Genomic DNA, 15,002 nt, shown 5'->3' on the forward strand with positions numbered 1-15,002 from the left:
CCTTTCACAATTTTAACAACCACAAATGTATGAATTATTTGCCAAATAAATAAAAAATAAAAAATACAGGAGACAAAAAAAGCATGTCAGTCATATCCACCTGACTTTAAAAGAGGGAAGGTTGAATACACTTTCTGTGTGCTCCACCACCTGTTGTTGTTGTTTCTTTGTAGTGTGAATGCCTCCAGACGGACAAATCCACTTTGCCCTGCAATGCTCGGCGGCGCCGGTTGGTGTCGCCAGCTGCACCAGCTCTCAGTCAGACCGCGAGACATGTGGCTGAGACTTTCTGAAAGCTACGCTCCGTTTTTAGCCAAAAACACTTCCCAGATAGCGCGATTCGTCAGCATTTCATAGCAGGAGTTTGGACGGTAAAAACACATAACGAGGTGCAAACCAGCCGCAGCTGCACTTATAGGTGAGTAACGACACTTGCCGCTTGCTAACTAGAGCTAACTGCTAGCACGGTAAAAGCGACGTAGGCAGGTGCTGTTGTTCAAAGCAGCTAGCTAGCTTTCGGCTAAATTTGCTGCTGCTACCTAGCTAGCTAACTTGTGACCTTCAGTGCAATCTTCGTGGCTAATATTAGACACTATTTAGCCTTGTTTGCCGCCGTGCTAAAAACAGCCACTTAGCTAGTAGGTAGCCATGTTTTTAGCTAGCAATAGCTGTCTGGCTAACCAACAACAACCATGTTGTCACCGTCGTGTTGGCAATGGTTGATCAAGTTGCTAATTTTGTGTCTGCAGGAGCCAGGCCGTGCTTACCCAAAACGGCAGCAAGCTTTCTCAAGTAACTACCTGCCAACTCAACTGCTCTTTAGTTACAACAATCACTTCATTAGGATTCAATCTAACGTCAGGCTACAGCTTGATATGAGATTTTTAGGCTAACAAGTTAGCCGGTGGAGTTAAATGGGAAGCTAAGTACAACGAATAACAGAGTTGAAATGACAGTTGGAGCACAAGGCTAGAGACTAATGGCCTGTGTTGACTTGGTTTATTTTAAGTGTTTAGAAATGAGACCCGAGGGTCCTCCTTCTCGCAGGCTGTGGCCTGAGTCCGTTGAGTAGGTTTCACTTTTACAAATTTTAAAATCGCCGTACTTAAAGTGGGGAAAACAAGATTGTTGTGTATCAGCCACCAGAGGATTTAAGTCTCAGGCACAGGATTTCTTGCTCATTGTCAGCTAGCTGAAGAGCTGTGATGGCCTGCTGGACTAATGCTTGTTCACCATGACTCAGAGGGTAAATAACAGTCTGGATTCTGGACCTTAAAGTCAAAAACTCACATCTGATCAGATTGCTCAGACTTCTCAACTGTTATCAATAGTGGCTGTGTGTATTGGTTTTAAGGCCACTGGTCCCAAAGGAAGTGAGTCAAAGTAACAGCAAGATACTTCACTTTCACTTCTGGAGTTAACTATGTGACAAGAACGCTTAAAAGTTCAAAATTAAGGCTGCAAATAACAATAGATGACATTATACATAACACATAATCTGTATATGTAATTTTTTATGCTTAACAAATCAATAGTTTAGATTATAGAAGTTTTAAATAGTGTAAAATCCCACACAATCCCTCACAACAGCCTGGCCAAGATATCGGCTGAAATGAACTTATCACACATATATATTATTGATAAATTACAAGAGATCGCAGTACAGATATACCAAAGATATTGGTATTTCTTTGGTAGGCAATAGTTGTGTTGATGCATACCACGTCATGTCCCTGGTATGATTCTGTCATAAGAACATATGTTGCATGTCCAGCCATCTCCTTACCCATTTATTGTCTGTTTGTGCTGTTGTCAATACAGATAAGAATAAATAAGAGTGACTGTGATGAAGGCCATTAGCTGAAAGACGTTTGTCTGACAATAAAGTTGCTCATAAGTAGTGCTGAGTTTTCTTCAGATTTTTTCCCTTGTCCATGGATCCTAGAAGTAGGTGAAGTCGAGCATTCCTGACTCTGATCTGTAATAAAGCTTAGAATGTCAACAATAACATTTACAAAGGGAAAAAGAAATGACTAAGATACTGTGTGTCACACAAGTAGTGTGACCATTACCAGTTTATCCACCAGGAAGCACTAACAAGTTTACTTTTCCATCAGTGAAGTGCCCCCTTCTCTACATATCTTGGTCTTATTTCTGTAAATAACAGACCACAGGGATTACTGGATTCTCTCTGTTTTTGTGTAAGCATCTGATATGATTTTATAGCATTATTAAAACTTAAGGCTGAACAATTGATTGAAATATTATCAAAATCACAATGTGGGCAAATGCAATATCCAAATTGCAGTAGCTGCAGTTTTTTTTTCTTTTTCGATAAAGGTAAAATGTGTCACAACAGACCAACAAAACCATAAATAAAGTAGTGCTACAGATATGCCGTGGCCTACGAATCATATTCTCCAGATGTAAGGGAACATGCTTTTTTGGTACATGACCCAACAAAAATCAAATCATCATTTTTGTTTTGTTTTTTTTTTCTTGGTGAAAAAAAAAAAAAAAGATCATTCCAACTGAAATCATGAGTCGTATCACAAATGCATCATCTGTCAAAACAATTGTAACATGATTTTTTTTTTCTTTGATGTGATGTATGTGATCAGGCTGTAATCCATACATTACATCCAGGTAACTTCAATTTGGCCTGGTTTCATTTCTGAATAGGAGGCGACTGCTGTACGGTTGTTTACGTTCATTCATTCACTGAAGTAGAGCAGTGGTCATGGTGAGAGGATGATGATTTGTAGTGAAAACGTTGCTTGATGTACTTTACTGAGAAGGAGAAACCTGCCAAGGTCTTCTTCAGCTTTCTTAACACTGTCGTCACTGCATACAGAAAACACAAGCAACCCACTCTAACCAAGCTTTGTTTGTGGCATGTATTCTACCAGGTGAGCTACCAGGGCAACCCAGATGTTGGCAGATGTAAACCATCGTATTTATTGGTCCTTAAAGACTGAACACAGTGAATTTTAGAGGTGGTGTAATTGTATAAGTCCAAGCAAAGATGAGATGAAGACATGCTTTGTGTTGAATTAGTTGTTGCTCCTCATTAAAAGCTCTTCCAGACCTCGTCTTAACAAATTCTGCATCGATAAAAAGATACATTTAGATGCAAATTTGACCAGGACGCTGCAAATTGACATAAAGACGCAGCTGTGCAAGGTGAAAATGTTTCTACTTGTCTTTGTAAATGTATCTTATAGAGACCCACAGACACAGTCTGTGTGTGCATTGCTAGCTAGCTCACGGCTAACGTACAGGTGGTACATTGGCTGATTTAGGCAAATTAGCACAAACAGTGCACTTGCTTCTTTGAGGCTGAATGTTATTTCTGCTAAATGTGACACTGGAAGCTGGAAACTATGGGTGTTAGACTTTGACAATGTATCAATACCATCCAGACATCCATTTTCAGCTGCTTAGTCCAGGTCTGGGTCACCATGACAGGAGGCTAAGAAAGGAAGTCCAGACATCCTATCTCTCCCCTGGATGTCTGAGCTCCTCACTCTTTCTCTAAAGACGCCTACAGACTGAGATTTCATCAATCTTATAAGTTTTTTGCAGGCCACAATATGCAACATGGATGTGATAAATATATGTAGACTGTGCAATGATAACACCTGAATCGGGGGGGGGGGCAATTTTGCAAGAAGGCCTTGAGCTAAGTATTTTTTAGCATACATAAATGTATGTAGCCGTTATTTTATGCTGCATGCCTATTGTTTGGTTAGTAGATGTAGGTCGCAGCAGCAGACACATTGTGAGATGGTCATCCTAGATTTTGTTTTAGGCTTTCATTCTCTTTCATTGGTTGAAAGACCGTGACAACAGCAATCTTTGAACCTCTCTCACTCTTTGAACAAAACCATTTGTCTGCATCCAAATGATTGTGCTGTTTCTTTTGCTTTGTCTTGGAAGAATGAAGTGTCTGTACTTTGATTTTCTCAGTAGTACTTTTAATTTGGGAGTCACGGAAGTGTCTGTGTAGGCGGTGCCAGCATTTATTGTTTTTATGCATTATGTTTTGGGGTTGTCCGTCTGTTCAGTCATCTAATTCTTGTGAACATGACATCTCAGTGTCACCTTGAGGGAATTTCTTGAAATTTTACTTTCACTTGGACCCAAGAGTGAACTGAATAGAATTTGTTGGTCAAAGCTCAAGTTCACTGTAACCTCACAAAATGCTTTTTGGTCATAATTCAAGAATTCATATGCTAATTATGACACCATTTCACACAAATGTCTAATAACATATAATGTTGAAGTGATGACATATTATCTGTGACATAATGTTCTACAGAAACACTTTTCTCCCCGTTATTCAACACCATAACTCAGGATCAGAGGGGCAGATTGTGACTATATTTCACATTTAGTCAGATACCGAATTGGTGACACTAATCTTGACGCCCACCTTGAAACTGTCGTAGTTGTTTTGATCTTCTGTGCTGCAGGTTTGAAGATATGTGAAGCAGCCACATGTTCGAATTTGGAGCTTCTTTGCTGAAAAATTTTGTTTTCTGTCATAACTACAACTTTGTGTTTTATCACATTCAGCTTTATTGGCTGAGCCTTTTTTTTTTTTTTAAATTCCATCAGAGTCCTCACTACATATAATGGTCTGGATGGAAGTAAATTTAAACCGTAACTTGACTCACAACTGCCATGCAGTAATTCTAGTTTATAATTTGTGGGAGCTGTTAGTAGGGAGTGGCTAACCATCTGAGCAGAGGATGCAATAAACATGCAAATCATTAAAAGCGACACCCCATACTAATAGTATGAGCTCACCTCATCTAAAACACGTACGTAGTAGAGATTTGTAAACATTGCCAACCACTGGAAACGTAAACTCACCAATCTAATGGGTAAAAAGTCACTCTGCTGCTGTGATGATGCATTTTAAGTTTAATTTCCCAGTAGACTAAACAAAGTACATAACCCTCATCAGCTGGACTCCTCTCCTCTTTATCAGCAATACTTCCATCTTCATTTTCTCTCTGTCTTTTCTCTGTGTTGTAGTGGTGATCAGGACAGCCCGGGGCCGGACATGACTGGAGCTGGAAGTGGTGAGTGACGTTGAAGGCTCCATGTTGTGGTCTTTCTGCGAGACTAGAAAATATCAGATGATGCATCATAAAAAATCTGTCTCTTCACCTGTATTTTTAGGCGGCCAGGGTCCGCCTGACGGGACGGATGCTGAGGAGGCGGAGAGGTGTCCTATATGTCTGGGCGTCCTGGCCGGTGGCGAGCTCGCCATGCCTGATAGCTGCTGCCACGTCTTCTGCCTCAGATGTCTCCTCACATGGGCTGAGGTAAGGCTCAATGCTGCACCATTAAAATTTCAATTCCATGTAAACTAGCCATACAGTAGTACAAGCATAAAAGCATAATTTAAAATAGTGTGATTTAGTTTTTACCACTGTTTATTATGTTCCACATGTTTTAAGCATTCATCTCATTGTTTTATCTTTTAAACGATGTGCCTCTTATCTTAGTACATATGTGTTTATAATGTTTGGTTTCTTCACTTTACTTTGAAGTTACAGATGGCTCCCTCCTGCCCAGTGGACAGAAGACCTTTCACTAATGTTTACAGATGGGATGGGAATCTGAGCTGTGTTCAGGTCAGTAATCCAACTCAGTATCTCAAAGATGCCTTATGTTAAAGTTCAGCTGAAATGACCTGCTCTGGAAAGTGCATATTCTCTCTTAAGCCCCTTTTTCGACTTGTCAAAAAAAAACGCTAAGACCTGCAAACATCGGCATTCAGACCCAGGTCAAACCCAGTAGACACGGGTATTAATCGACTCCGATCAGCATTGATGTAAAGACAAAACCTGGGTGAACATGCAAATTTTGGCCCCTTTTCTGAGCTGTGACGTCTTTCAGAGCACAGACACTGAAACACACCTGTCACCTGTCCAGCACAGTGCTGTTAAACCACAAACACTGCTGCTACATTGAGCTCAGGGATGAGAGAGTGAGCCACAGCCCCAAAATAAGTTTTAAAAACACACTATCACCAATCGAAGCGTCTCACAAGGAGGCTCCGACACTGACTGGAGCACCAAGCTGCAGATGAGATGTGGCGTTTTACCAGTTTGCAGGCAGCTAACAGCTCACTCTTTCTCTCATGCATCTGCGTGTGAGTGTGTGTGCTCTGTAACAGCATGTGATGACATGGTTTCCTACATTTGTATATCCTCTCCGGACAGAAAGGCAAACCTGCTTATTCCTGCTAATTTTGGTATAAAAAGGTTATCCTCTGTCGGTGCATAGACCAGTCTGCATGCTGTTTCTTCATGTGTCTCTATTTGCTAGCTGACTAGTTTGCACTTTGGAGGACTTTGATCAACTTCAGTTTAAATGTTAAATGATGTGGTTTCTTGCTTTCAAAGCCGCAGTTTCCAGTCAGTTTGTTTACATTGTGTCTCTGTGCCCCAGCGTGTCAGCTGTCAGTCAGACATGTCAAACTCGCACCAGGTCCGCTCTCAGCTAAGCACACAGAGCCTTGATTGAACACTGTATCAGGCAACCTATTTACAGTTTTGCATTAAAATGTAATGCCCCTCTGTCATTGTTGTTTTGAAGGTTCCTGTGAAGAAGCGAGCAACTCAACCTGAAGCTGAGAGCTGCTGCTGTAGAAACCCCGGACAAAAAATCTGTCTCAAGTGAGTTTTTTTTTCTTCATAGGATCATAAGGTCTGCTTTACAGAAACTGAAGAAAATACTCTATTTAATTTATTTAGAATAATTTGTCTTATTTGAAATCAGTTTTCTTTTTGGAAACCAATACCAGAAATATTTAGCTGTTGTTTTCTTTTCAGAAATAAGCCGACAAGAAGATTGAGACGACAAAAGGTGGAGAGGACGGCAGACGCCAAAACAAAAGGACTTGTGAGGAAATGTATGTTAATCCCCTCGTTCTACAGAAACATGTGGGACCTGCTCACATTTTGTCAGGAAGATCTAACAGTCTGTATCTGTCTTTTCCAGGTAACGATGAAGACCCCTCCTCTCTAAGCAGAAAAAAGGTGCGTTTTTTCACTCGCTCCTTTTACATTGTCTCATGTGCATGAATGTAATGTTAAATCTCATTAGTGTTTGATGTATTTTATCCAGGTGAGAGGAACAGAATGCTGTACTTGGTCACTGTCTCCCTGTGTCTCATTAACAACCACATCAACGCAGGACATGTAAGTCACACTTCCCTCAGTGAGTTATTAGATTACGGTTAATTAAGAAAATTACACTGTTGGTGTTTTCTGCCAGAAGTCTGCAATAAGGTGCTTTGGTGTGATGACTATCTGCAGTGCTTCTCACTAGTTGTAAGACAGTTACAGTATCCCATTTTACAGAGAGGTTATTAGGTCAGGGGGACAGTGCATTTTAAGAAGGCCCCCTGCTGGAGTGCAGGGTACATTGCTTCCAATGGTCTGGTTTCAATTTGAACACGTTATTACATTGTTTATTTAATTTTTCCCACACCAGCTGTATGTGTATTTCCCATCAGTGTCCAACATTGACATAATATAACTGAAACAAATCTGCGTAATGTTGTTTAGAGCAGATGCAACATCAGACTATATTTTTGCAGCTGAAGTGTAAGTGATGCTGTTCGAACATTTGGGAAGTTCTTCATAAATAACTCTTATCTTTTTTTCATCTTCTTGCAGTGTAGAGCCTGTTTGGGTGACAGAGGACATCCCATATGACGCTGGTTTCAAACAGTGCAAACCCCAGGCACAAGACTGTCCGTGGCTTTCTCCTGCTGCTCCCATCCCTGCTAATGGCACCTCGAGGTACTGAAATCCCAGCTCACTGCTAATATGGCTTTACAGCATCTTTCATTAGACTTCCACTGCCTCCTGAATGTCCACTTCTTTCAAACTCCTCAACCTCAGTTTGTGACTCGTGCTAAGAAATGTAGCCAGTAAACTCAGTCTGAGATAACCTGGATGACATCGTCAGGATTGCGTTTTCAAACACTCCCTCTTGAGAGGATGCTGATACTGTGGGCGATGGTCCTCTTAACTTCATTGTTGCAGAAGAAGTGACGCTCCGTTTATCCAGTAACACATAAAAAGCTGTAAAAATTCAGGAGGTTATTACAAAGATCAGCTCTATGTGCGATTACAAAATCTTCTGGTGTGAACAGCCAGGCTTCAGCATGGCGGGCAGCTAGTCTACTGGTTTTTATTCAGAAATGGCAACATGTCAACAGCTGTGGGGTAAGTCCGATGTCACTCTGTTAACTGTCAGACCCATGGCAGAGAATACCTGCTCAGATGGTACTGATGTCCCTGCATATTTTAACTGTTTAATTGATTGTATTAATCAGTCAAAATACTTAGCACATAGACGCACAGAAATACGAGTATCTGTCCTCTTTCCCACAGTCCAGTTCATGTAACGTTTCAGAATGAGCCACACCAGTGTCAGTGGAATGAAAACCCCAGAGGAGCAAAGACGAGTCAGTTATCCTCCCAGGTCCCAGGAGCTTTAATTCTTAAGCAGACTGGTGATGGCACCGTTTTGTGAGGGACATTTTCCTCATTATTGTGATTTAAGTCTCCTACTTGCATGTTTGGGTCAGTTGTCCAATTTTCAGTCTGGTTCATGCACAGTAATCAGCATCCATCCAAACAGAACTTTGGATACACAGTATGAGGCCAGTTAAGTTGTAACTGAAACTGTGAAGTGATGATGATACAATAATGAGAAACTAACAACCAAAATCAGGAGAAAGTTTTTGTTACTAGTTCAGTCACTGATGCTTACCGTCTGTTACACAGGCAGAGTTTCCATCCCGCCAGTTGGAACCACAGTTCGTTTCCATTCGGTATCTGCTCATCTCCCTTTACCTCCAGCTCCCTGTTTGGCTCCGGACATTTTGGTGAGTCACGTCTGACACATCGTTGTGGATATCCTTTTGTGTGATGGCTGATAGAACGTAAGCTTGTTATAACATAACTTTGTACAAATAAAAAGTAAAATTTCTTTATGAGGTATCATTTGAAAGATCTGATAGTTGGGTTCTTTGATGTGTTCTTCACATTTAAATTTCTAAATGGCTTTCACACACAGTGTGCAAATGGTAGAGATTTTTGTTTTGAGAAGTAATGTCATGAAAGAGGAAGCAGGAAGTTTATCAGCGATTTAAATAGTTTAAATAGACTAGAACAAATATGTGAATACAGTGTCCTGTTTATGTTTTCACATGTTGATATATCATAAAGCAACAAACTGCAATGCTACAGTGTGTAATATTAACATTAGGGATGTTGCAATCAGCGTGTGTGGACTGATCCTGATCCGCCAATGAAGTATCATTAGCAGCGTCATGATGTCATGAGCTAGTTCATTCAAGTACTGGAGGTCTTGGTTCAAACTATTAGATTGGTCAACATATAATATTGGTATGACATTAATGAAAGTTTAAGTGGGCGCTTTATCCTCCTGAAACTGACGTGAAACGCTCAGCTGGAGAGAAGACGCATCACTCTGTTGAAGTTGTTGGAACTACAAAAAAGGGAGTCCACTCAGAATTGAGACATGGTGCCACAGAGTGAAGTGTCTTTCCTTCACAAATGATCTTTGGGCGAGTACAGACAGCATCAAGCTACATTACCCTTTAATTAGCGCAAACTGATATGACCTCCTGCTGGCAGTGAATTCTCCATTTTAACCTGTGAAAGCTCCAGTCAGCACCGGCTGGAAAAAAAAAAAAGAAGCTGCTAGCTGAATGTTTGTACACTGCTACTTTTTGCCAATGAAAAAGTAGAGTGTACAACCCTTACTGTAGTAGAATAAGGGTTGTAGTTTAGCAAATCTGTGTTTATAGATTTTGCCAATCTAGATGTCAAATCACTGATTCTGTTAGTAAATACATTGGGTTCTTTCTCCGACAGTGTTCGAGGGGGTTGTCTGCGCAATCACATGTCCCAAAGGAGGAGAGAAGAGAAACAGCCGAGCCTCGACCTCCAAAGCTCCCACCAAAGAGGCTGAGTCTCTACCGACCAGGCGATCTGGACGCAACAGTAAAACCCAGGAAGAGACTCCCGCGTCTGACCCCTCATCACTGCCTCAGTCCAGTTCATCGGACTCCGACTCGTCTACCAACCAGTCCGCCAAACCGGTCAAGACTTCTCAGGCACCAGCCAAGAGGAAGGGCAAGCAGGTAACAAACCGAAAGGCTAGCGGCAAGCGGAAAGCCACAACAAGAAAAAAACGCTCTCCTGAATTCGTTAGCAGCCCAGGAGCAAGTGAGGAGGAGGAAGAGGGTGACGGAGGTGACGACAAGGAGAAGGAGGAGGAGGAGGAGGAAGAGGAAGAAGAAGACAAAACAGACAAAGAACAGGATGCAAATAACTCAGAGCAACAGCAGTCTGATGTTGAAGGGAGCCTCAATGCAGACCAGGACCAGGACGGGTTCAACTCTGCCGATGAGCAAGAGGGTGCAGAATCAGAGAGTAAAGATGTGGAACAGGACAGTGATGAGACTCAGGAACAAGCTAATGAACATGAACAAGAAGAGAAACCGCATGAGGGAGATGAGGACCTGTCTTGTCCCTCAGACATGGCTCCTAACAGCCCTGGTTCATGCTCTGAGGGCGACGAGAGCAAAATAGAGGAAGAAGAGCCAGCCAGCCCTGTGTCCTGTGGAGACGAGGACTCTGAGAAAAGGTCTTCTCCATCACCCTCTGACTCCCAGAATGCTCTTCTGGAAGACCTGATGTCTCCACACTGTGATGAGCAAACTGAGCAGGATGATGAAATGGAGATTTGCAGCGAGTCAAAAGAAGCCGACAGTGAAGAAGAATCTCCAAAGGAAATGAAGGCAGAGTCATATGAGAGCTTGACACTTCCTGGTTCTCCCTCTGCTGCAGAGTCAGAGGAAAATGTGGCCGAGCCTGAGACAAAAGCTTCTGAGGACACTGAGACGAAAACACTTGGGTCAGAAGAAGCTTCAGTGGTGGACAGTTCTGGGGAAGGAACCAAGGCTGACAGTCCATCCAAGGATGACAATAATGTCGTCCCCATGGACTGCAGTTCGCCCATGAGTGAGCATGGGAACAATCCCATTTTGGAGCCACCAAAGGAGAGCGCTGACCCGGCTGCTGCGGGACCCTCTTCTTCTGAAAGCCAAGTCGCCAAGGACGAGAGCTGCAAGGACCAACGCGAGAGGGAGAAGAGCCAAGAGAGGAAGAACAGCAGGCAGCGGCGCTCTCGCTTCCACTCGCCGTCCTCCACGTGGTCACCGAAGAGGGACTCCAAGCGGGAACCATCCAGGCGCTCGCGCTCACGCTCCAGGGAACGTGACGGCAGCCCGCCCTCCAGCCACTCCTCCCGGGCTCGCAGCAGAGAAAGAGACAGGGACCGGGACAGTGAGAGAGACTATTCTAGGAGGGACCGTAGTCGTGAGAGGAGGAGAAGGCGATCGAGGAGTCGCTCCAGATCTAGGTCCCGCTCTCGGTCCAGGTCTCGATCCAGAACAAGGTCCTACAGACGGGGGCCCAGCCCCGATTGGGGGCCGGCATCCAGAGAGCAGTCTCCGCAAAGGAAGGAGCGCAGGGGTGGGTGGAGGTCGGGGCAGGGTAGCGGGTCTGGTGGTGAGGGACGGAGGTATCATGGAGGCACTAGCCGCTTTGAAAACGGCGTGCCCACAGAAGGCTCCCCTGATCGCCAGGGCTGGTCAGAAAATCCTGACTGGGTTACAGAAAAGACTCGTGGTGAAGCCGAGAGCAGGAACCGGGACTTTGGCTTCAGTGGCGGGTCACGCTGGGAAGACAACCGCAACAGTAGCAGTAACAGGGGAGAGACACGCGGCCGGGGGGGCCGGGGAGGGTTTGAACGTGGCCGGGGTGCAGGGCGGGGCGGCAGCGGCGGCAGCAACCGCGGCTTTTACAATCAACAGGAGGAAACGGCCGACAACCGCTGGCAGCCCAGAAACAACTTCTCAGGTACAGGCAACAATTCAGGGAATGACGCGTACAGCCGCTTCAATGAGAACCGGGGCGGCGGCCGGAGGAAAGAGTCCGAGCCCAGTGACTCTATGCTGGACCGGTCAGGATGGTCATCAGCATCAAGCTGGGCTGTCAGGAGGACGCTCCCCGCTGACGTTCAGGACTATTACTCCAAGAGGGAGAGAGGAGGACCAGGAGGCTGGAACCGACAAGAGGAGGAGCAGCAGCAGCCGACAGCAGCAGGTCAGTCCTCGTCAGTCTCTCCACAACTGAAAACCAGGACTTCCTGTTTAGTTATCACTCCACAGAAACACTGGAGGTTCTGCTTGAGAACATGGAGACGTTAACATAGGAGCAGCAGTAGTGGTGGTGTTTTGGGGTTAATGTTCTCTTTGATGCCAGGAGAAGAAGATCATTTTAGTAGCTGTAGCACAACTGTGAACAGGCTCGAAACAAACCAAAATTTACCTCCAGGCACCTGCACTTTTCAATTTTAGATTAAATTGTGATTTCTTTGAAGTTATTAATTTATTCCTTTGAAAGTCTCAGTTGTTTAACTGTTTTTGATGAGAGGCTGCTGGTTTGATTCTACCATTAACGGAGCATTTCCTGCCACATTTTCATTATGAATTGATTGAATATCTGTAACATCTGTATAAATATACAGTAGTCGAAATCAAATGGTAAATTTGTTTTAGTTTTCATACAGGTTCAAAAGTTCTTTCTGACGGTTCCTTTATTTTGTTTCTTTTACTCCTCAGATCCCACTAAAAGTGAGCCCCCTCCCCCGGCGGTCCCCGGTAACGCTCCGGTGCCGGTGATGAACGTGATTCCTCCTCATCCTCAGCTGAATGTTCTTCACCATCACTACCCCATGCAGGGCCCGCGAGGAGCCCTGCCCGTCAGCTTGCAGCCCGCAGCGCCATACGCGATGCCCCCTCAGGTCCCCGTGCACCTCCACCCTGCTGTGCCACTGCTTCAGGTGCCCGCTGTCGGCGCTCAGGGCCTCCCCCCTCCTCCCCCGCCGCCTCCCCCCATGCAGCAAGGCAGCCAGACAGCGGCAGCTCAGCCTGATGGCCACATGACTCAGGTACTGTAAACTAGGACGTAGACAGGACTACTGCTGATGGTGTGATGGGATTAAGTTCTACATCCTGTATGTCTGTTAAATTAAAATAGCTTAAGTTAAAATAAGAAAGTAAAGTTCTTTCTGTTCTTAAGCACACACTTATTCTCATTTTCTGGTTTGCCCTAGATGGCGAGTACCATAGCGGGTTATGGGAAACCCGCCCTGCTTCCCACCCCTACCAAAGCTGGTGTTGCCATAGCGACACAGGGACAGCCAGCACCCAGCCAGGTGCTGCCGTCCTCTACAACTCAGCCTGGTCATAACAAGGCTCAAGCCGACAGCTCCAAAAAAGAAAAGGTAACTTGCGGCCACAGTTTTCTCGTCACCTTCTTACAATAGAGTGTTTTTTGTTTTCAGTCAGTCTGACTCTGAATCTTCCTGCTCTAGAAACAACAAATCCAAGAGAAAGCTATAAATGAAGTGAAGACAGCCATCAAACCTTTTTACCAAAAGAAGGAAATCACCAAGGAGGAGTACAAGGAGATCGTCCGCAAAGCAGTGGAGAAGGTAAACACGTCTCACTTATACACAGTGTAGGATGGGCATCTAAAAAAAACCATCCTTGGTCGTTTCTGTGTGAAGTCCTACCAGAGAAGCAGCACTTCAATCACTCGGCTCCTCAGCTCGGCACATCTCGGCTGTGTCTCAAATCACGTGGCGCACTGTGTACACTGTGCACTCACTGGCGTAGTGGGTGAATTCCAACAGTGTAGTGTTGTCCCAAATCAAACACAGCCATTGTGCAATGCCAACGGCAGCAACATGTGACCATGATTGTCGCCTCACCTGCCCGGCTGCTTCGATTACTTGACTTAAAATGGACGTTTTACTGTCCCGTGTGTGGCCCCCGTGTCATGTGACATGGACATTACGCTGCCATCTGCACCAAACACTTGTCCTCATTCTTCTGTTGCCATTTTCACAAGTTTCAAAGTACGTTGGTGGCCCCTCCCCTTCTGCTACAAAGCCAAGATGGCGACCATTGAGGGTGAGAAGTGTCCACACTCGTTTTGAGTGAACCATCTGGGTTCTTACAGTGCACTGCACGTTGCCAGACTTTTCAATCTCAACACACACGCAGCAACAAGAAAAGATCAGCTGCAGTTTTCTTATGTCGATTAAACACACTTAAACACACCAATGTTTGTTTGACCTTTTACTGTGTTTTTTATTTCCCCCTCAGGTGTGTCACAGCAAGAGTGGTGAGGTGAACTCCAGTAAGGTGGCCAACCTGGTGAAGGCCTACGTGGACAAATACAAGCACGCCCGAAAGAAATGAACCTCTGCCCTGCTGCCGGCGCGGCGACGCCCTCGCTGACCCATTCAGCTGCTCAAGTGCAATTTCCTCAAGCTGGAATCTGGCCTCCAAACTGAAAGATGACGGAGCGCCAACATTTTTCTTTTTTTGATATCTGTACCTTTTATTGAATGATGAAGATTTTTTTCTATAGATTTTCATATTTTGTTAGAAAAAAAGAATGACCCAATCAGAAATTGTAATGCAAGAGCCCTTTATTTTGCATAGATCACGTGGCTTGGGAACTACTGTAAGCAGCGCAGGGTAGCGTGGGGGGGTGGGGTGGGGGGGACAGTTGATACTAAAGATGCAACGCTCAGTGAACGACGCCAGCTCATGTAGTGGAGAGCCCCTCCCAGGGTGCCGGCTGGTACGATGAATTTCTCCTCCGTGGCATCCTGATCGCATCGCTTATTAATTGAATATTGTCAATGTTCTTTTTTAAATATTATATAATGTTTCAGAGGAAAGCCTAGTTTAAAGATACAGTGCATTGCCTTTATTAATCTCTGTGGCCCTGTGACGGGCTGGAATCTGATGAGTGTGATTGTAATCAGGGCCCTGATTGGCTGAGGAGACGCTAAGT

At 44.4% G+C, this 15,002-nt stretch overlaps 1 protein-coding gene across 1 annotated transcript; it reads left to right on the forward strand.

The window, feature by feature from the left end:
- Nucleotides 1–274: 274 nt before the first annotated feature.
- scaf11 (SR-related CTD associated factor 11) lies at nt 275–14,685 on the forward strand. The gene is made up of 15 exons (XM_022749822.1): nt 275–418; nt 5,044–5,090; nt 5,191–5,336; nt 5,565–5,648; nt 6,616–6,695; nt 6,852–6,931; nt 7,021–7,058; nt 7,147–7,220; nt 7,701–7,826; nt 8,820–8,920; nt 9,936–12,233; nt 12,752–13,080; nt 13,246–13,416; nt 13,507–13,626; nt 14,303–14,685. The coding sequence occupies exons 2-15, from the start codon at nt 5,072–5,074 to the stop codon at nt 14,396–14,398; spliced, it is 3,762 nt and encodes a 1,253-aa protein (XP_022605543.1). The 5' UTR covers nt 275–418; nt 5,044–5,071; the 3' UTR covers nt 14,399–14,685.
- Nucleotides 14,686–15,002: the final 317 nt, after the last annotated feature.

The sequence above is a fragment of the Seriola dumerili genome, unplaced genomic scaffold (genome assembly GCF_002260705.1).
Source record: "Seriola dumerili isolate Sdu_G_001 unplaced genomic scaffold, Sdu_1.0 BDQW01000138.1, whole genome shotgun sequence".
NCBI classification, from domain to species: Eukaryota; Metazoa; Chordata; class Actinopteri; order Carangiformes; family Carangidae; genus Seriola; species Seriola dumerili.

Coding starts and splice junctions, on each gene's coding strand:
- scaf11 (XM_022749822.1), top strand. Junction 6,696..6,851: donor GGACAAAAAATCTGTCTCAA/GTGAGTTTTTTT, acceptor TTTTCTTTTCAG/AAATAAGCCGACAAGAAGAT. Junction 13,417..13,506: donor ACAGCTCCAAAAAAGAAAAG/GTAACTTGCGGC, acceptor TTCCTGCTCTAG/AAACAACAAATCCAAGAGAA.